Below are 22,836 nucleotides of genomic sequence, written 5' to 3'. Positions count from 1 at the left end.
AATCATTTGAGATGGTTAACTATTGAGTTTTGAAATTTAAGAGGCAACATACAAATAGGTCATAGTTTAAGGGAGTCAACTATAATTTACCTCCTTTTTTTTTAACTAATATTTTAAGAAAAAATTATAGAAAAATGGTATGAATACAAAATAATAAGAGTAAATTATACATAAAGTTTGGCCTATATTTCACTTTGATTCTTATTGATTCAATTTGAATAATTTAGTTCTTACACTTTAAATTCAATTTTAATTTAGTCATTCCATCCAAATTTTCATTGATTTTTTTTTTTTTTGGTTACGTATATACCTCAGAAGACTAACAAGTGTCTCAAAATTATTGATTTTTAGTTTCAACTTGAATAAAATGACCAAAAGAAAATTATACTTGATTTGTAGGTATCAAATTGTTTGTTTTGAAATAATAGCAATCAAAATGAAATTTAAGTCAAATTATAAAAATAAAAAATATAGTTTACCTTAATAATAACAATTTAATCAGAAGAACAAAAATATTTGCACTAAATATGAAAAGTTGTAAATAATTATAAATAAATGAGAATCTTTTGTCAAATTACAAAGTTGATAAAGTTAATTACCATTATGTGCTAATCTAACAATTAACATTCGCCAACAAAAAAAAAATTTAAAAAAAAAAAAAAGAAGAAGGAAAGAAAAATTACCATTAGCACCTTTTCTCCGACAATAGTACTCCCAAGGATGGATCTAGGGGGGGGGGGGGCGGAGGGGGGCGGCCGCACCCCCAAAATTTTAAAAAATATCATATATTATACTGAAAATTTTAAATTAATTTAAAATTATAGGAGTTCGCACCCCCAAATTTTTTTAGATAATTTCAAAATTATATAGAGTAGCCCTCCCAATTTGTAGTTTGATAAACATGTTCAGTGCTACTTGTGCAATCCTAAGAAACATAATTAATGATAGAAGCAAATCGAATCAACGAGCTGAGGCAGATGATGTTTATGATTCCATTACATCTTTTGAGTTTGTCTTCATCTTACATCTTATGAGGGATATCATGGAGATTACTGATGATCTTTGCCAAGCTTTGCAAGTAAATCTCAAGATATATTAAATGCAATGCATTTGGTGTCTACAACGAAGATACTTATTTAAAAATTTAGAGAAGATGGATGGGTTCCATTGTTGGAGAAAATTAAATTATTTTCTAATGATCATGGTATACAGATTCCTTATATGAGTTGTCCTTATAAAGGAGGCCGAGGTCGGTCTCATTCTGAAAGAGATCAACTCACCATGGAACATCATTTTCGAGTTAATATTTTTATGGTTACAGTTGATTCTCAGTTACAAGAATTAAACAATGGGTTTAAGGAAGATGTAATGGAATTGCTTGTTCTTAGCTCAGCTTTGGATCCTAGGGATGGTTATAGATCATTCAAAATTGAGGATATTTGCAAACTTGCAAATAAATTTTATCCTATGGATTTCTCTGAGCAAGAAAAATTGCATTTGAAATATCAGTTGGAAAACTATAAACTTGATATTTCCATACTTCCCGAGTTTCAGAAGCTATCAACCATTTCTGAGTTATGTCAATTGTTGGCAAAAACAAAAAAGTTGACAAGTTATCCTCTTATTGATAGATTGATCCGCCTTGGGTTGCCTTTACCTGTTTCAACTGCTACATCAGAACATGCATTTTCAACTATGAAACTCATTAGGTCTAAATTGCGCAATAGGATAGAAGATGGTTTTCTGGCTAGTTACTTGATTACGTACATTGAAAAAGACATTGATCGAGGGTTTGATGTAGATTCTATCATCCATGCTTTTGATATTATGAAAAAGCGTCGAGTTCAATTGAAGATGCCTAATTTTAGTATATAAATGCATGTAGAAATAATTACTACTTTTTGTAAGTGAATATGGGCAAAAAAATATTCTCAATTGTATAATCATCCTTTGGTACTCAACTATGTTGACAAGGAATATATAGTTCAATATTTTATCGTAACATTATTGATTTTTTCCATGTTAGTAGAAATTGGTATTGAACTTCAAATTTTATTTGTTAGAGGTTAAACGTACTTTGGCCCCCCTAAAGTCATAATCCTGGATCCGTCCCTGAGTACTCCTTCTCCACCTTCTCCCACAATCATTGTCCATTTCCCATCTTATTCTAACTTCCACAGCACTACTCTCAATCTCTTAGCCCAGCCCGTAGCCCCCTCTGCAATCGCTCTTCTGTTACCTGATCTCTCCTCCGCAAGCTATCCATCTTACACTCCAACTGCTACCATTTTCTTTCTTCACTCTCTCATATATATAAGAGTCACCGCTTATTCTTATTGTATATATAAAATGTATAACTGATAACTAGGGTTTGTAAATGGGTGAAGACAGAAGATGAAGGAAGATGAAGGAGAGATAGATGGAGGTGCTATGGTGGTCGAAGTAGGGTGAATAAGGAACTAGAGATGGCCTTGAAACAGTGGAGAAGGGAGAGAGAGAGAGAGAGAAAAAGGATTGATAAAAAATTTCACTTCTTTATAATTATTTTACAACTTTTCATATTTAGTGCAACTACTTTTGTTCTTCCATCAAATTGTTATTATTTTGTAGGGTAAATTATATTGATAATCTTTACATTTTATCCCTTCTGTAATTTTGGTCTCTACCCTTAGGAGTGTTCAAAAAAATCGATGGAACCAATAAATCAATTCAATCCGGTCCAAAACTTTTGATTTTCTCTGATTTTTTATTACATTCAATTTTAATTCTGATTTTGAAAATAGTGAAACCGTTCAAATTGGTCCGATTCCTAATTCTTAGGCTTTGGTTACGGGTCTGAACCAAACCAAACTATTATATTTTTGTTTATCATTTTTTATATTTTTATACGCAAAAATAAAAATATAGAAGTTTCTCATAAGATTTGAATAGTAGTATTGATTATAAAATTGATAAACTTTAACTAACTTAATAAAAGTAATTATTTTTAGTTTGTTATTAACATAAAATATATATATATATATATATCATATTTATTATTATATAAATGTAGAATCAAACTGAACCGAACCAAACTAGTAAAATTAATAAAATAAGTTCACTAAAAATAATCAAATACAAATTGAAAATTTAAAAACTGCTTTTGGAAACTCCAAAACCAAATAAGTTTTGAATTTAAATTTATAAAAATTATTTTTAAAATATACAATCAAATAAAATTTCAAGTTTGATAAACTTTTTTCAAAAATCTAATTATAAAATTCATTTGAAAATTCTAAACCATACGAATCATATATTTATATTTTCACCTAATTTTTTTTTTTTTGGCCACAAATTGAATAAATTACATTTCAACCAATAATTTCATATTCAATTACATTTTAATTCCAACAATATTTTCACAATGCCTTTAGACACGGGCATACACTAGTATATATATTGAGTAGAAGGGTATTTTAGTCTTCTTCAGAAAATAACAATTTTCTTTAATAGAGTACATTTATTACCTTCTCAACTTTCACTACAATAAATGTCACTTTTGGCGACCAAAATATTGGTCGCCAAAAGTCAGAAATTTGGTCGCTGAAACAATTTAGCGACTAAAAGGTTTTGTCGCCAAGTTTGTCGCCTATACCCTGTCGGCGATAGTATTGGCGACTAAACTTTATTTGGTCACTGAAAGTGTAACATTTGCCTACTAAACTTCTTTTGGTCGACAAATGTTAGCTTTTCGCCACTAAAACCAGTAGTCGCTGAATGTGACTTTTGGCTACTAACATTCGTGTGGTCGGGGAATGTGTTACTTTTTGCTACGAAAGAATTAGTCACTGAAAGTGAACATTTGGCTACGAATCCGTACTTGGTTGGCAAACGTGACATTTTGGCCACTAATTTTTTAGTCACTAAAAGTTCTACATGAAAATTTTAACCAACTGTTAGAGACAAAATACTTTGGTCACCAATAGAATACATTACTTTTTGCCACCAAATGTTTTAGTCGCCAAATAATATCCTTTTTTTTCTGTGACTAAAAAATTTAGTGGCCAATAGTTTATTTCTCTCATTCTCAATTGTTTTAGCTACTAACTATTTAGTAGCAAAAAAAATTTTGGTTATGTTTTTGCTATTAAATTATTAGTCGCCAAAACATTTGATTACATATTTGGCTACCAAAATATTTGGTGGCCAAATACTTTTTGTTTTTGTTTTTTTTTTATTTTTTTCAAAAAAATTCTAAACAACCTGTATCCATTTTTAATACAACCTGTATCCTGTATAACCAATATAATCCATCAACGCTAAATATATTATCAACCATTCAAGCATTCAACAATGTGCACACATTTTAGTTCCAACCATCCAAAACATTAATATTGAACGTCCCATTCTATGTATAATACAAATTCCATACGAACCAAGTCTAATCCAACGTCAATAATTTCATTTCATACATAATACAGGACTAACCAAAACCATTCATTTCATTTCTATATATAATACAAATCATTAGTTTGTATGTCCAAAACCATCATATCCACATTTGTATGTCCAAAACCGTATCCACATTTGTTTGCCCTACCGTACTTGTCAAAAAAAATCATATCCACATTTGTATGTCCAAAACCATCTGCAAATTAGAAAAAAATCATTAGTTTGGTGCCTATAAAGGCACTTCCGGATGACATATAGCAACTGTATTAATTTCAAACATGAAAAGACAAGGAGAGTAATAGCTATTAACTAATGAAAGGCATCCAAACATGGAATGGTAGACGAACATCGATTCTATGACATTTTCAACAGTGGTTCGGGGGCCGTTTCGCATTTTCGCCCCCCAAACCCCTTTTTGTTGACTAAATTAATGACATTTTCAACTCTAAATCACCACAAACTAGCATAAATCACCACAAATATTAATAATTTTGACAACAAAAAATTGTAAATCTTCTTACGATAAAGAAATAGTAAATTAATATAAGCTTCCCATTATCCACCTATTTCTCCATCCAGATGCAACATAAAATTTAACAAATACGAATAATATATGTGTTTAACTTTTTACATCTAACACGATTTTTAGTATAAATTGCAAAAATTGACAGGAACTAATTATCATGTTTGTCCTGAACAAAAGTAAGGAAATTTATCTATGATGAGAAACTAATTACCATGTTGGTATCAAATTCACTGCTGTGAACAACCAATAGTTAGTAGTCCCAAGAATAAGAGCATTTTTCGACCCTAGAAATCGAACCACCAATGCAGCAACCAAAGAAAAAATCGTAAAAAATAAATACAAAATCCCAAGTGAAATCGTCCCTAAATCTTCCTCCTGAAACCAAAATTCAATTGAAATTAATCAAAATATTAGCCTAAAAATAATGAATTATTCAACGGATTAATTTCACTTCTATCCCTTAAACTATCACCATTTTCTTTATTTCATCTTTAAAATTTCACTTGCATTTAGTCCTTCAAATTTTTGATATCTATGGAGAATATCAGAAATGGTTGCAATTTATAACTGTGCGTGTATTTTTTGTCCTTCTTCCTGATAGTTAAGATATTTATAGTTTTCTCTTAACAGTGCTTCTATAAATAATTGTTAGGTCCCTGTGTTGTCAAATCCGGAGACAAAATCTTATGTTGGTTCAAAACTGTGTTTTTCTGTTTTTGTACTGTCCGCTCGAGCGGAGACTCTTGAGCTCGAGCGTAGATTAGCAGGTCACAGTAGTTTGACAGGGCAAGCACAGATTCTGGAAGGTGTGATTTGACGCTCGAGCGGAAACTCCTACGCTCGAGCGCAGCTCTGTTTCTTCGTATGCAGTTTTTGTTCAGTCCGCTCGAGCGGGCTATGTTGAGCTCGAGCGGAGATCGCGGTTGCAGATTCTTATTTAAAGCTGCTAACGTTGTTTTGTTGGACACGTTTTTCTAGATCTGATCAAAACAAACTAGGGTTGAGTTTAAAGTCTTCTTGGGAGATTTTTGAGAGTATTTCTTGATGTCTTGAGAAGAGTTCTTCACTCAGGATCTAAAATACATACATCAAGGAGTTGGTTTCTTTATATTCAAGAGAGAGTTCTCTTCGGTGGATTCCGAAGATTCTAGCATATAGTTTCGAAAGGTGTTTGATTCTATATGTGGGTGAGGTTGTGGAATCAACTTCAAGATTGATCAGTTCCGAGATGAAGTCGTGAAAAAGAGTTACAGAAGATTCGGAGACAGATTGACTAAGTTGGGTAATTTGTAAGCTATCTTTGTAATCTTTTTACTTCAGTAGTGGATTGATTTATGGCGTTTCGCCCGTGGTTTTTTAATCACAGTTGGAGGTGTCCAATTGTGGTTTTTTCCACGTAAAAATCTTTTGTGTCGATTTATTATTTAATCTGACAAAACAAACAATCTAAATCACTTTCGTAAGTGCTTGTTGATTTAGATTGTGTGTTTTGGATTTTTGGGATTTGGAATATTTTAATCTTGATCTAATCACGAATCACTTAGATTTTCAATTGGTATCAGAGCGGGTCACTCTTTGTTTTTTCAAAACTATAGGAGTGTGATTTTGTGTGATTAGTATCATGGATTCTATTCGTGAAGGTAACTCCACTCATAGACCCCCTTTACTAGACGGTACAAACTATTCTTATTGGAAAGCTCGTATGAGAGCATTTTTAAAATCCATCGATGAGAAAGTTTGGCACTCCGTAATCTTTGGGTGGAGTGAACCTACAATCACCATTGATGGGAGTGATATTCCTAAACCCCTGGATAAATGGGACGCAATTGATTACCAGAATTCGAGTTGGAACAGCAAAGCTCTCAACTCCCTCTTCTGCTCTGTCACACCTGAAGAATTCCGTCGAATTTGCACGTGTGAAATAGCAAAAGAGGCGTGGGATATTCTTGAAACGATTCACGAAGGTACCACCTCTGTTAAAAGGGCAAAACTTCAACGTCTCACGTCCGTCTTTGAAACCCTTTTTATGCGCGACGATGAGACGTTCGATGAATTTTATGCAAAACTCAGTGATATCGTGAATTCCTGTTTCACTCTCGGTGAGAAAATCCCGGAAGCAAAAGTTGTTGGAAAAATTTTGAGGTCCCTTCCCGAGAGGTTCCAACCAAAGGTGACAGCCATTGAGGAGGCTCAGAATGTTGATACCCTCAAGCTCGATCAATTGGTTGGAAATTTGCAGACTTATGAAGCCCACCAAATTTCTAAGAAAAAGCAAAAAGAAAATATGGCCTTCACGAGTACCCATGAGACTGCAAAACCTCCGGAGACTGAATTTGATTTAGAGTCTGAGATGACGGCTATGCTTACAAAACAGTTTAAAAAATTTTTGAAAAAGAAGCCGAATTTCAGAGCCCCTATTTCAAAAGATAAGAGTAATGACAAACCCAAAAATGTTCCACCAAAATTTGCTCAAACTACTGAAAAAAAGATTGTTAGGGGACCAGGGGTCAAGTGTTATGAGTGTCAAGGCTTTGGTCACATTGCCCTTGAATGCCCTTCGAAAAAGAATCGAAAGAAAGTCTACACTGTAACTTGGGATGATGAAAGCGGGTCGGAGCAAGAACCCGAAGAACCTGAATCTGGAGAAGACGGGGATAGTGCTTTTATGGCTTTTTGGTCCACTTTCACTCAAACTCTTCCAAAGCCAGCGGAGTTAGCTCGTGGTCAGAACCTGCATCATGCTCCTACTTTTGATGGGAGTAACTACCTGTTTTGGAAAATCAGAATGAGGGCTTTTCTGAGAGCCTTTGATCCAGAAGGCTGGCAGGCCATTGAAGAAGATACAGAAAGTGTTGACAGTCCGAGCAATCTGAGAGCCCTTAGCACTATTCGTAGAGCGATTTCTGCTGAAGAACAGCAACGGGTTGTTCGTTGCACAAAGGCTAAAGAGGCTTGGGAAATTTTGAGCCAATTCCATGAAAGAGGAAACTCACATTCACCACCATCCAGCGACTTTTCAGTCCTAGTTGCAAGATTGGAGGAGGCAAAGGAGAATGAAGAGCAAAAAGAGGATGATGAGACATCTGAGGATAATGAGGAGATCAATGGCGATGAACTACAACAAGCCTACGAAAAGCTGTACGAGGAATCTTTGAATTTATCCAAACTCAACGACAGACTCTCTCTCAAGCTCAAGACATGTGAGAGTGAGAATGTCAGGCTGAAAGAAGAACTTGTAGCAGCAAAGCAGAATATTGTCAAGATCTCGAGTGACAGGCAAGACTTATGTGGAAAATTACTATCCTCTGAAACTGAAAGGAATGAACTTCTGAAGGTGTATTCCACATTTGAAGAAAAGCTTGAAAGTCTTGAGCTGTCACAAGCCAGATTGGAAGAGATAATCTGTCAAAAGGATGAAGAGCTTCGGGTTGCTAGAACCACTATTGCCATGTGGAACAAAGGTTCAAAATCCTTAGAAGACATCCTCGGGTCTCAACAAATGGGTTGCGACAAAAGCGGGTTAGGCTATGATGCAACAGCACACAAGGGACAGGCCTCTACTTCACATGACAAGAAGACTCAAGCAAAGGGAAAATTGAAGGTAGACCAGGCTGATCTCTCTCTCCGTCTACCGAAAGCTGGTAAAATCAACAAAAAGGAGGTAAAACCAGTTTTTATTTGTCATCACTGTGGTAGGTATGGCCACATTCGTCCTTACTGTTTTGAACTCTTTGGTAAGGTGTCTCAAAAGGGTAGAAATTCTAATACTTTTTGGGTTAGGAGACAACCTTACATGTCTAGGCTGAACACCAAGACTAAAAAGGTTTGGATTAGAAAAGAGGATTTGACTTGTTTTGTTGCTCACACTGCTCTAAAAGCACGTGATTCACACATGTGGTATCTTGATAGTGGGTGTTCTCGCCATATGTCCGGTAACAAATCCTACTTCACCTCCCTTGACAAATATGAAGGAGGAATTGTTACCTTTGGAGACGGTGGCACTTCGAGAGTCATTGGTAAGGGCTCTATAAGTGTTGCTGGTCTTCCCAAGCTAGATAATGTTTTATTAGTTGATGGTCTTAAAGCAAATCTTTTAAGCATTAGTCAAATGTGTGATTCCCATCATGAAGTATTGTTTTCTAAAAATAAATGTGAAATTTTGGATAAAAAAGGAAATACTGTCTTACATGGGGTTCGCACATCTGATAACTGCTATGGGATTGTTACAACTAATGATCTCACTTGTCACTCTGCCATCATTAGTAACATTGATTTGTGGCATCAAAGATTAGGTCACATGAATTTCAATGACCTAACTAAGATTGCCAACAAAGAGCTTGTGAGGGGAATACCTAAACTAGGTAAGACTTTGAGCCATGTGTGTGGACCATGTCAGCTTGGAAAGCAAACCCGTGCTCCTCATAAAAAAGTGAACAGCTTTACAACCAAACGTCCTCTTGAATTAGTTCACATGGATTTAATGGGTCCTACTCGCACTGAAAGCATCGGAGGTAAAAGATACATTTTTTTAACTGTTGATGATTTTACTCGATTTTCGTGGGTAAATTTTTTAAGAGAAAAATCTGATACGTTTGATGCTTTCCAGGCCTTAGTCCCTAAAATCCAAAATGAACAGGGTGTTTCCATTGGGCGTATCATAAGAATCCGAACTGATCATGGTCGTGAATTTGAAAATAGTTCGTTTTCGGATTTTTGTGATATGCATGGAATCAAGCATGAATTTTCTGCTCCTATTACTCCACAACAAAATGGAGTTGTTGAGAGGAAGAACAGGGTTGTTCAAGAAATGGCTAGGGTCATGCTCCTTAGTAAGAAACTTCCTCCTAAGTTTTGGGCTGAAGCCTTAAATACTGCTGTTTATGTCATAAATCGCGTGTACTTAAGGCCCGGCACTTTACAAACTCCATATGAATTGTGGAAGGGGTTGAAACCTAATGTAAAATACTTCAAAACTTTTGGGAGTAAGTGTTACATCTTCAAAGATAGAGAGCCTTTGGGCAAATTTGACTCCCGAAGTGATGAAGGTATTTTTCTAGGGTATTCAACCACTAGTAGGGCATTTAGAGTCTATAACCTGCGAACTTCATCTTTAATGGAATCTATAAATGTGGTTATAGATGACACAGGTGCACCTACTCCAGCAACAAATGAGGATGATAATGATGAGTCTCCAATCATGGACACGGAATCACAAAATCAAGGAGAAGGTGTGGACCCATCACAAGAAATGGTTACAGAACCATCTTCACAGGTAAGGTCAAGTCCAAAGAGTGCTCCAAGGGACATAACTCCTGTTGCCCCGGTCACTGCGAGTCCTGAGCTTAAACCATCAGCTAGGGTGAAACTAAATCATCCAGCTCAACAGGTGATTGGAAGTGTCTCGGATCGAATGAAAACCCGAAGACAGATTCGGGATGAGGTATCACATATGTGTTATGTTTCTTTAATTGAACCTAAAAATTTTAAAGAGGCCTTGCTAGATGATAGTTGGGTCAATGCTATGCATGAAGAATTAGGTCAATTTGAACGTAACAAAGTTTGGACTCTAGTTCCCAGACCTAGAGACATGAATGTGATAGGTACCAAGTGGATCTTTAAAAATAAATCTGATGAGAATGGTACAGTTGTTAGGAACAAAGCTAGGTTGGTTGCTCAAGGCTACACACAAGTAGAGGGTGTTGACTATGATGAGACGTTTGCTCCAGTTGCACGTCTCGAATCTATTCGTATTTTGCTTGGTGTTGCATGTTTTCTTGGCTTTAAATTGTTTCAAATGGATGTGAAAAGTGCCTTTTTGAATGGATACTTGAGAGAAGAGGCATATGTTGAGCAACCAAAAGGGTTTGAGGACCCTAAATGTCCCAATCATGTCTACAAGTTAGACAAGGCTTTGTATGGGTTGAAACAAGCCCCTCGAGCTTGGTATGATAGACTTACTACATTTCTTCTTGACAATGATTTTCAAAGGGGTAGTGTGGATAAGACCTTGTTTGTGAAACATACTAAGTCTCATATTCTTGTTGCTCAGATTTATGTTGATGATATTGTGTTTGGATCCACTGCTGAACATCTTGTGAAATATTTTTCTGATTGTATGACACATGAGTTTGAGATGAGCATGATGGGAGAGTTGTCTTATTTTTTGGGTCTTCAGATTAAACAGTCTTCTTCAGGTATATTTGTGTCTCAGTCTAAGTATGCGAGAAATCTTGTGTCTAAGTTTGGTCTTGAGTCTTCCAAGCATGCACGCACTCCCATGAGCACCAGTCTTCACCTCTCCAAAGATTCCTCTGGTATTGATGTTGATCCTACCCTTTATAGGAGTATGATAGGGAGTCTTTTGTATCTTACAGCCAGTCGTCCTGATATTTCTTTCAGTGTCGGTGTCTGTGCTCGTTACCAAGCCAGTCCTAAAGAGTCTCACCTTCTTGCGGTAAAACGCATCATCAAGTATGTTAATGGGACTTTGGGGTATGGGGTTTGGTTTTCCACTGACACTACAGCCGAAATTACTGGTTTTTCTGATGCCGACTGGGCAGGATGTGCTGATGATAGGAAAAGTACATCCGGGGGGTGTTTTTACCTTGGGAATAATCTGGTTTCTTGGCATAGTAAAAAGCAGAATGCCATCTCTCTTTCCACTGCTGAGGCTGAGTACATTGCTGCAGGGAGTTGTTGTGCTCAAATGTTGTGGATGAAGCAAATGCTTCACGATTATGGGATAGAACAGAACACTCTTACTCTTTTCTGTGATAACACAAGTGCCATAAACATTTCAAAAAATCCTGTCCAACACTCTCGCACCAAACACATTGACATTCGTCATCATTTTATTCGAGAGTTAGTGGAAGAGGGCCTTGTTGTTATTGAGCATATTCCCACTGAGCATCAAAAAGCTGACATTTTTACAAAACCTCTTGATCTTCTTCGGTTTGAGTTCCTTAGAAAGACCTTGGGTGTCATGCTCGATCACTAGAGTGTTACTTGTTTCTTGAGTAGGTGTAAATGTTTGTGCCTTATGAATGCTTGGTTGTGATAATCTCATTATCATTGATATCTGTTTACTTGCATCAAATTTTTATACAATACTCATGCTGCTTACAAGATCTTATTGTTCATTGGTCATAGCTCTTTTTGAATGCCCATGCTCATTAACCTCATGATCTCATTCTGTACACATCCTTGAGATTAATTGTTGCAGGGGTTTCCGCACATGTGATCAAAGTTCTCTATGGACCACTAACAGTGTTTCTTGTACTTTTACTGTGGAATTGACCGATACTAGCATATCATGGGTGATGTTGAGTCTCTTAACCATCCACCATCTGTTTTCACTTCCACGGTTTCTCCCTCAGTTCCTTGAAGTCCGGGCATAAGGAAAAGGCTACCTCAGAGGCACCAACCAGGCCATCCTTTATGATTTCATTCTTCTCTGGTTTGGTTTCCATACTCTTGAGAGTGAAAGCCACCAGTGAGTGCCCACAAGAAAGAAACAAAAAGGGACTCTTTGACTGAGGGGGAGCCTCCGCTTTTACTCAACAAATACCCCGTGATTCCTAGTGGTTTGACTTTTCACTGTATTGTTGAGTTACTCTTGATGGAGGTCCAGACATCCGATCACTACTAGGATTAACTCTAGCTCAGTGACCTCTCATGGATTGCACACACACACTTTTTTATGTGAGCTCTCATTTGGGATTTTGAGGTGTACATTCTCTTGTAGCTTATGATCACTGATTATATTTTTTTTTGCTATGCTCATGATTTCAAGTGTCGTTTTCTTTTAAAATAAAAAAAAAAAAAAGGTGCAAGTTCACACGATTCATGAATTGTGGATGATTTCATCGTGGTATTCATTGGGCTCTGTCTGATCATCTATTTTTGTTTCCGGTATCACCCCGTGATTTTGCATATTGAATTGTTTAAAAAAAAAAAAAAAAAAAAAAAAAAAAAAAAAGGGGTTTGTTTTTGTTTTGTTACGCTCGAGCGGCTTGTTTTACGCTCGAGCGTGGTTTTCACTCTTGCAGCAGTTTGTTCGTGTTTTGACAGTTCTGAGAGATGGTATTTTGAGCTCGAGCGGACTTTTTCACGCTCGAGCGTGAGTCTGCTTGCAGTATTGTACGCTCGAGCGGTACTAAGTACGCTCGAGCGGACCTGTTTCATACTTAACTCCCTCTCTTGACTCTTCGAGGTATTTTTTTTCTCTTCCTGTTTCATTCTCTCGATCTAGGGTTGGTCGTGTGGCTGCATTGTGGTCGATTCTCCTCCCATTCATCATCTTTTCCATTGATTTGCTCGTTGGTAAGTTTTATCCTCTCTTTTTTTCCCGTTTTCTTGTTCTATTTGATTCGATTGATTGTTGGGTTTATAGCTTTGTGGGGTGTTGTGTGTCGTGTCTGTGGTTCTCTCTCTCATTTTTTTTCCTTTGTCTCTTTGTCTGTTTTTTTTTGTTTGTGTTTTTTGTTCTTGTGTTGTGTCTGTGGGATTTTGAAGATATCTGTGTTCCTCCTTTACTGGGCTGTTGAGGTATCTTTGTGTGGGTCTCAATTTGGGCTTACATACATTGCTGTGATTTTCTCATGATTCATACTTATTCTGTGTAATTTCTCTCACATTTTGTGTATTAATTATGAGTTCTTCAATACCATGCTTTCATGCCCTGTTTTTTTTTTGTTATGCCCTGTTTTTGATTTGATTCTTGCACTAATGTTGTGTTTTGGTTTGTTTTGGTTTGGGTTGGGTTTTGGGTTTGCTGCTTTGTTGGGTGTCTTAGTGTCTTCTTCGGTATGTCTGCTCCTGCCCCAAAACGCCGAAAGGCCACCGTTTCACGCCCTACCTTTAACCCTGAGAGGTTTCAGTCAGCCTCTCAATCCAAGTCATTCCATAAATCGTTTGTGACTCGAACCGTTCATTTAGAACGTAATGTTCAGCCCGATACTTTTGAGTCCATCAAAATTCGTCCTTTGTTCGACCCTCTAGGAGGTGACCGTGTTTTATTATTCTCGGGGCGTCAGAATCTCGATTGGGTTCGAGAATTCTACTGTAATATGGAGGGTATTAGGGATTATGAGCCTTCTTTCACCACTTGGGTTAGGTCCAAATCCATTTCTGTCACCCCTGCTTTGATTCGCCAACTACTTCAGATTGAGCAGGGTTCTCCCCAATTCTATCCGTTTCCTGTACCTGATCGTCCGACATGTGACTTTGATGAGGTGTCTTTGGAACTTTGTGGTGTTGCCCGTCATTGGCCTAAAGGCGGTTTGATTAAACAGTTTGAACTTCTTCCGGAGTTCAGACTGCTTAATTTGATTGTCTGCGCCAACATCCTTGTCACCACACATTCTTCCGAGGTCAAACAAGACCAAGGCTTCATTCTGTCCTGTATTGCCAATCACCGCTCTATTGATCTTGCCTCTCTTATTGTCACCAAAATGATCAGTGCTCATGGCCATTCCAAGCTTGGCCTTCCTTACGGTTGCTTGATCAACCGACTTTTGTCTGACCTTGGGGCTCCTACCCTTGATGATGATGAGTTTGCCTCTCCCTCTCGCCCTTTCACTAAGACAACTGTCTCGCAGAGTCGGGTTCATGTTAAGGGGGAGTCCTCTAGGGCTGGTCCTTCTACAGGTACCGCTGCTGGTCTTGCTGAGGAGGATGAATATGATGCTGCTGCTGCCGGGGGTGAGGAGGATCCTACTCCACCTGTTCCATCTAGCTCGTTTCCTGATCAGCTTCGCCATTTTGAGGAGGCCATGACTCGGAGGTTAGACTTTCTTGATGCTCGTTTTGACGCCTTTGATGGTCGACTTGGTCAGCTGGAGCAGACTGCTGCTCACAATACTTCGCAGCTGGATCACATCATTTCCTTACTGACACTTCAGCCGCCACCTCCTCCCTCTGGTGCTTGATTTGTTGCTTTCTTCATTCCCGGTCAAAAAGGGGGAGAGTTTGGATCCATATCTGCTGCTGCTGCTGGATATTGCTGGATATTGCTGACACATGGATATTGTTGATATATTGGTATATTTTGTTGATGGTTCTTGGATATTGTTGATATATTTAGTTTCGTTTTGTCTTTTGGTTATGATACATGGATATTTTTTTTGATATTTTGTTCCGTTGGTTCTATTGAATGGATACATTTTGCTATATTCTTATATAGTTCCACAAGTTTTGGTTTTTCTGGTATGTTGCTCGTTTTTTCACAGGTGATTGGTGGATGATGAATTGGCTTGATGGATCGATATATGGCAAGATTGGAAAGTTTGTTTGTTCATAGATTTGTTTTGAGTGTTTTAGTTTTAGTTTTTGAATCTTGTCTAGTGCTTGTGTTTCAGGATTCTTGTTTAGGAAAGTTTTGTCCGGGAATTGACAAAGGGGGAGATTGTTAGGTCCCTGTGTTGTCAAATCCGGAGACAAAATCTTATGTTGGTTCAAAACTGTGTTTTTCTGTTTTTGTACTGTCCGCTCGAGCGAAGACTCTTGAGCTCGAGCGTAGATTAGCAGGTCACAGTAGTTTGACAGGGCAAGCACAGATTCTGGAAGGTGTGATTTGACGCTCGAGCGGAAACTCCTACGCTCGAGCGCAGCTCTGTTTCTTCGTATGCAGTTTTTGTTCAGTCCGCTCGAGCGGGCTATGTTGAGCTCGAGCGGAGATCGCGGTTGCAGATTCTTATTTAAAGCTGCTAACGTTGTTTTGTTGGACACGTTTTTCTAGATCTGATCAAAACAAACTAGGGTTGAGTTTAAAGTCTTCTTGGGAGATTTTTGAGAGTATTTCTTGATGTCTTGAGAAGAGTTCTTCACTCAGGATCTAAAATACATACATCAAGGAGTTGGTTTCTTTATATTCAAGAGAGAGTTCTCTTCGGTGGATTCCGAAGATTCTAGCATATAGTTTCGAAAGGTGTTTGATTCTATATGTGGGTGAGGTTGTGGAATCAACTTCAAGATTGATCAGTTCCGAGATGAAGTCGTGAAAAAGAGTTACAGAAGATTCGGAGACAGATTGACTAAGTTGGGTAATTTGTAAGCTATCTTTGTAATCTTTTTACTTCAGTAGTGGATTGATTTATGGCGTTTCGCCCGTGGTTTTTTAATCACAGTTGGAGGTGTCCAATTGTGGTTTTTTCCACGTAAAAATCTTTTGTGTCGATTTATTATTTAATCTGACAAAACAAACAATCTAAATCACTTTCGTAAGTGCTTGTTGATTTAGATTGTGTGTTTTGGATTTTTGGGATTTGGAATATTTTAATCTTGATCTAATCACGAATCACTTAGATTTTCAATAATGAATTTTAGTAATGAACTGGCACTGGTTCACAATAGATGGTTGAACAGGGCTTTGTAGCATTACCAGTAATGACTCGATGTTGGGAAGACTCTATACCTGAAGAAGATGACCACAATGAATCAAGTGAGGTGTGGGTGTCTGGTCGAGCTACCATTGCTAGAGATTTGTCTAATCTTCTACAGCAAGGTTGGCTTAGACCTACACAGCAAATGGTTAGTCTATAAATGTAGTTAATTGTAGTCTTTGTGAACATGGCTATACAAGAATTTAATAATAATTTCCTTGGTCTTAGTGTATATCTATACCTGTGAAATTATATATGTTTTTAGGCTCTTTCAAGAATAAATCACTACAGTTAATGAAAATTCAATGAAATCACTTACTTTTTCACCATAGCAAGTTACATGCTTAATACTATCTTTTGAAATCACTTGGTGCTGTGTTTTTTACTCCAACAACCAAACAAAGCATACTAAAAGCAAGTTTTCTCTTCAGCATGGAAAATAATATGATTTGTTTCTGGAAAATCAATTTTTGTGTGCTCCAAGAATGAACAGGATTTTATTGGAAACCATTTTTTTGTAAAATAATCTCTATAATATTGTAGTCTATACACCAGAACTAATGAGTTGCCAAATTCAGTTGCAAGAAAATAAATATAATGCTTCAAAAGAAAACAAATTATAAAATTGTGACTTTTATGTAGAGTAATGTAATCGGATTTATTTCCCGAGTAAGAAAATCCAACACCAGCTGGAGAGTCCAAATATATGATGTTGGAAACCTGGCAGACAGAGATCATCAATTTAGGAGCTTATTTAAGAAATATGGGTAATATAAATGCTATTTGACATTCAAAACAAATTTATAACCTTGGACCAGCTATTTGACATCCAGTAATGTAGTTTGGGAAGGCTTCCCTTTATCTCTCCCGTTTCAAAATTGAATGGTCCTGCATAATATGATCTAAAGATTGTTTCACACATTACTTGAATTAAATGAATTGAAGATAAAAACAATTAATTTTCCAAGAATTAAGTGCTTTCAATAGTTGAAAGTAGAAGAGGGGAAACAAAACCATTAAGTCTGAAATTCCATATCTTAAAAACACAGAAATTATCCCAGATCAACGAAAATCTAAACCAAAGCACAGCTATTTTATTTGATTCAAAGGGCCATAGCATCTGAATCCACAAACTGGTTATTTGAAAACTCAAAAAGAGCCCCAAGAATCATAAAGATATGGGAGAGGTTATAGAAAAAGTTATACTTTTTGAGAGAGAAGTTGTATATTTTGTGAGACGAAAATTACGATTTTTGTGATGAAAGTTATGAATTTTGAAGTTATAATGAGCACCTAAAAGTTATGTATAACTAAAGTATACTTTTTGTGAGAGAAGTTATATATTTTCTGAGAAGCAAAAAAGTTATATTTATAGTGAAGAAAAAGAGTTATACAAAATGAAGTTATGTTTTTTGCATAAGGTGCATACGATCACATCATAGCATTCTCCTAAAGGGATTTCAAGAATTCTCCATCCTATTTTGAAGTATGTGGCTATGGAAACAAAATACACACTTCACATATTTTGAAGTACACAGTATAAAATTTTCATCTATGCCTCAATCCAAGGAATCCAAGCAGTTTCAGTGATTCACAAGATTAGCAAAAGCTTCAACCAAGTTTTCCTCAACAAACCAAAAAAGACAATATGGAAACCATACAGTAACACAAAGAAATAGGTCCAAGACTCACAAATATAGGAAATAGCTAACCATCAATTTGTAAGTGTTACTTCAAGAGGGAAATAGGTCCCCAAAGAGTCATTAGCATTTGAGATATGAGGTTCAATTCAAATGTATTGTTTTGTTACTGTTGATATAAATTATAATCGTGCAAAGGTAGGCTACAATTACAAAGTGCATTCAAATTTCAATTTTTATCCAAACAATAGAAACTAAATTTGCCAGTAATATATTTCTGTAATTCCACGCTTACCTTAACAACAAGAGTTCCCATCTCTTCATAATGATAGTATTCAATGCGTTTCAACCGTAACGCACTATTAGGTACTTAGCAGTAGTCCCTAAGAGAATCTAGAGTAGCTTGTTGTAGCAACTAAATATCAAGCATGGCAAGTATACTTACATTTATAAGGAAAGGTATAAACGGATTTGAAGAAGACTGCTTGGAAGAATAAGTCTGATTTAGAATAGCAAGAGTAACCAAACGTTGAGTAGCTTTAAGCATCTTCTTGTTCTGTAACAAGATGTAGCTTATTAATTAGCAATCACCAAGCAATACCACAACCCAGAAAATTCATCATTCACATTAGGTATCTATGAGGTCGCAAAATTTAATATACAATTCAGGGAGAAAGTGAGGGAGAATAAGGCTTGCATCCAACCAGATAATCAAATTTACTTATGCCAAAAAATAATTTATGATGATATGCCATCTCAATTAGACAGTGAAATGATAAATGCGAAATAACAGAGCTGCAAAGGGTCCAACAAATAAAGATATGAGGAATGGCAATCTTTTCATTTAAAATTACAAATAGATAGCACACTCAACATTTTTTCCCTAATTCATTTGTCTTCTCTTTCACTCACACAGTGTTAAACACAAAGCAAGAAAAGGGCAAGCAAAGAGCAGTCAGATTAGTAGGTAGACATCTAGCAATGTTTAAGTGAAACCCTAACCAAAAATAAATTTAAAAAAAAAAATTTAGAAGAAGAAAGAGAACATGACTAAAGTGAAAAAAGAAAGCAAAGATTAGTGAAACCCCAAAATAAAGTTGAGTTGAATCAGAATTTCAATTGACACGAAAGTTATGACTAGCATAAAGAGCAAAATTAGCACCCTTTCAGTGTTAATAAGCACCCATACTAGAAATTCCCAAAATCGCATAACTCAATTTTCAAAAACCAAACAGTGTGCATATTCGTGTTTGCATACAAAACCTAACAACAATTCCAAGTTCAATCTCAGAACCCAACACCTCATATGGCCAATAAACAAAGCCCTAACTCTCCAATCAGCTAAATTTAGTATCTTAATCAAGTATGAAAATCTCCATTACAATTGATACATAAAAAAATTATATATATATAGAGAGAGAGAGAGTTGCCCCTAAGAGATTGGAGAGGCGAGAGCAAAGAGTGAAATGGAGGGGGCGCGGGAAATTGGAGTTGAAATCCGCCATGATTTCATCGAAGGGCCGTTGATCTCCGGAGTTGAGTAGACCCATCAACGACTTCTAATCTTCTTAAAAATTTTGAAGTATAGGTATAGGTATAACACAAACAATACCTAATTGAGCAGACCCATCAATTGACGGTGGTGCTCGTGTGCGATGGCGGTGATGCTCCCGTACCCGACGACGATGGAGAAAAAGGCAAGAGAGAGAGCTGGAGGAGGACAGAGGCGTGAGAGAGTGAGAAAGAGAGAGAGAGAGTCACAAAGTGAGAGACAACTGAGCGTGTGGAAGTGTATTTTTTATATATAGATTTCTTTCCCGACTAATTTTTGTAGTCGCCAATAATAAATAATGACGTTTTTCCAACTAACGACTTTAGTAGCCAATTAAATTTCCCTCCGAAATCTGAAGTCCAATTTAAAAAATTTTTAATTATAATCGCCGACTAAAATTTAGTCGGTAAAAGTAAATTAATACCGACTAAATTATTTTTAGTAGCTAAAGATTATACATTTAGGGACCAAAATTTTTTTAGTCGCCTATAGGGTAATTTTTTAGCGACTAAGTCATTTTTAGTCACCTATTAAGTAACTTTTTGGCTACTAATTGTATTTTAGTTGCGTATTGGGCTATTTTTAGTGACTAACTGTTTTTTAGTCGCTGATCGGGTCATTGTTTAGCTACTAAGTCATTTTTAGTCGCCTATTGAGTAAATTTTTAGCTACTAATTGTGTTTTAGTCACCTATTGGGCTATTTTTAGCGACTAACTATTTTTTAGTCGCTGATTGGGTCATTTTTTAGCTACTAATTATGTTTTAGTCGCCAATAAGTAATACACAGCTACTAAAAAAATTTAGTAGCTAAAATATGAAACATTGCCGACCAATTCAAATTTTAGTCACCAAAGGGCTAACTTTTGGCGACTAAATTAATTTTAGTAGCCAAATTTGGTTGCCAAAAGTGTAATTTCTTGTAGTGTTTCTAGCTACATTTGTTTGATTCATAGAAGGGAGGAGATTAAAAGTATGGTGAGATTAAGTGAGGAGATTATTAGTGTGGTGATATTAAATTGAAGATATAGGATAAAGAATGTTTGTTTGTACACCATCAGATTAGTAATACTATAAATAGTATTAATATATAAATTAACATTTTCTAATTTTTAGTATTTTTTTAATATTATAATTATTTTTTTTTGTTCTAAAAAATATATATTTTGCTTAAAAATTATTTAAAAATTCACTAATTTCAAATTCCAACCCCACATGGGATTAGTAGTCTTACCAATGGGGAGAGATTACTAATCCAATGGAATAGTTAATCCCCTCATTCATGTTCTCAACCAAATACTCTTTAGGTGGGTTTTACGGACTATTAGTCCAATCCCCCTCCCTAAAGAGCCAAATAAACATGGCCTCTGTGTTGTTTTGGAAAGTGTTAAAAAAATTTACTCTTTTACTTATTATGACAAGATGTGTAAAAAATAGAGAAGTGATGTAATCCAAATAAGTCAAAAAAAACTAATAAATTGACTTTTTTTATACTTTTCACCCAAAAAAAAAAATAATAATAATAATAATAATAATAAAATAAATAATAAATTAATTCATTCTTAACAAGTGCCCAAGGTGAGAAACAGGATACCTACTGTGAACGACATTGCATTGGTGTGTTTTCTTGTAACCACTCAAAGCTGAAGCAGCCAACCCCTCATTACTGGCTTCCTGAGAAGGGAATTTCCACAAACGGCTCCAAATGAAGCACCAATCCCCCATTAGTACAATATTACTTGTTTTGGGCGTACTTTCACGACTTTATTCTTCCCTTAGGAAAAGTTCTTGTGCTAATTTGAAGGAGTTAATCAACTTATGTAGCGGACTATGATTTACTCATAGAGGGATGTGGGATGAACACTTATTAAGCTCTCACAAAGCTATTGTCGCCTAATGGACAAGCTTTAATGCTTTTAAATTTTTTTTTAATTAATACGACATAAAACTTATAAAAGAACACTTTTTTAAGATCAAAATGATACAATCAAAACTTGCAGTTAATTGATTGTGTAACACCATTTTATAACGAGGGATTGTTGGTGCAAATTGAATGGAGTTTGACACACTTTGTGTTGTCCAATTCCTTTACTAATAACTAACCCCTACTGATAAATATTGTGTGATAAACAAAATTAAAATCAAAATTAAATTTTGGGTGGAAGTAAAAAAAATTCTCAAAATAAATTGACCATTTAATCTTTTTTTTTTTTTTCCACACAAGTCTATATAGGGGTGCAGGAAAAAATGATAGAACCGAATCAACCACTTAAGACCAATGGAAAATTTAGTTTTTGGTTTGTTTTGATTTTAATTTTTGATTTTTATTTTTATACCAATATAAACCAAATCAAGTAAAATATTATATTTAAATATTAGTCTCTTTTAATTCTTCATTTATTTTTCATGTGAAATTTTGCCAGTTTGATACAAATTTCTTTAAAAACATTCTATGAATCCCTCTTCTACATCAAACTTACACAGTTTGTTTTGGTTCCTCAATTAACAAAATTGAAAGGTTTGGTTCAATACTAAATTATTCCTTGGATTCTACCGAACCAAATCACTTACACCCCTAGTTATACATCAATAGAAAATAGTTGTTAGTGGCGGAATGTAAAAACACAAGGGTATCAAACAAGGTTCTAAATCGTACCGGCCGGTTCGTACTGGAAAATTAGACTGCCGAGTTGAATATTGGCTGGTATACCGGTGAGAATGAAATTTGCCTCTGTAGCGGCCGATTCCCGATACGTATCGGCCTGAATCCGATACGTGAACGATACAGTTCCGATACATGTATTCTATCACCGGTACGGCTGCAAAAATGGAGCAAAGCACCTGCAAACTAATTGAGCAAAGGTGTGTTCTCAAACAGGCTTTCAAGCTTCGAATCGAACCCAAACCCATCACCGCTTTCAAGCTTCTTCGTTGAAGGTGTGTTCTCTTAAGCTCTGTTTATATATTTGTCATGCTCTGTTTTTCTTTTAGCTGAATAACCCACACACAGGCTCTGTTTTATATATTTGAAGGTTTAAGTCATCCTTTTGCTAGTTGTTGTGTTCGGTTATAATTTGTTTTTTTTTTCTTCTTCTTCTTCTTCTTCTGTGGTAATTTATTATTTATATTATGGTATGGGATGAGAATGTGATATATTTTAATATATATTTATGATTGTTCAAATATTTATATATATATAATTTTTTTTTCTTCTGTTTTGTAGTTGATATAAGCCATTGTTGTGTGGTTATATTTGATGAAAGGTAAAGTAAAACTAAGATACCTTTATTCAATTCAACTAAGAGATT

At 35.8% G+C, this 22,836-nt stretch overlaps 1 protein-coding gene and 1 long non-coding RNA gene across 2 annotated transcripts; one reads left to right on the top strand and one right to left on the bottom strand.

Annotated features, from left to right (window-relative positions):
* Positions 1 to 901: 901 nt before the first annotated feature.
* On the top strand, positions 902 to 1,875 carry LOC114300489 (uncharacterized). The gene is made up of 2 exons (XM_028245354.2): positions 902 to 1,078; positions 1,213 to 1,875. Exons 1-2 carry the CDS (start codon positions 902 to 904, stop codon positions 1,873 to 1,875), a joined length of 840 nt encoding a protein of 279 aa, XP_028101155.2.
* Positions 1,876 to 4,343: 2,468 nt separating this feature from the next.
* LOC114300482 (uncharacterized) lies at positions 4,344 to 18,593 on the bottom strand. Its single transcript, XR_003642668.2, has 4 exons — positions 18,424 to 18,593; positions 17,147 to 17,226; positions 16,338 to 16,472; positions 4,344 to 4,627 (listed from the first exon to the last, which is right to left on the bottom strand). It is a non-coding gene; the product is annotated as an uncharacterized LOC114300482 (long non-coding RNA).
* Between the last annotated feature and the right edge of the window lie 4,243 nt (positions 18,594 to 22,836).

Source organism: Camellia sinensis, chromosome 9 (assembly GCF_055761805.1).
Source record: "Camellia sinensis isolate YWXY chromosome 9, ASM5576180v1, whole genome shotgun sequence".
NCBI lineage: Eukaryota > Viridiplantae > Streptophyta > Magnoliopsida > Ericales > Theaceae > Camellia > Camellia sinensis.
This window is presented reverse-complemented; position numbering and strand designations above follow the sequence as displayed.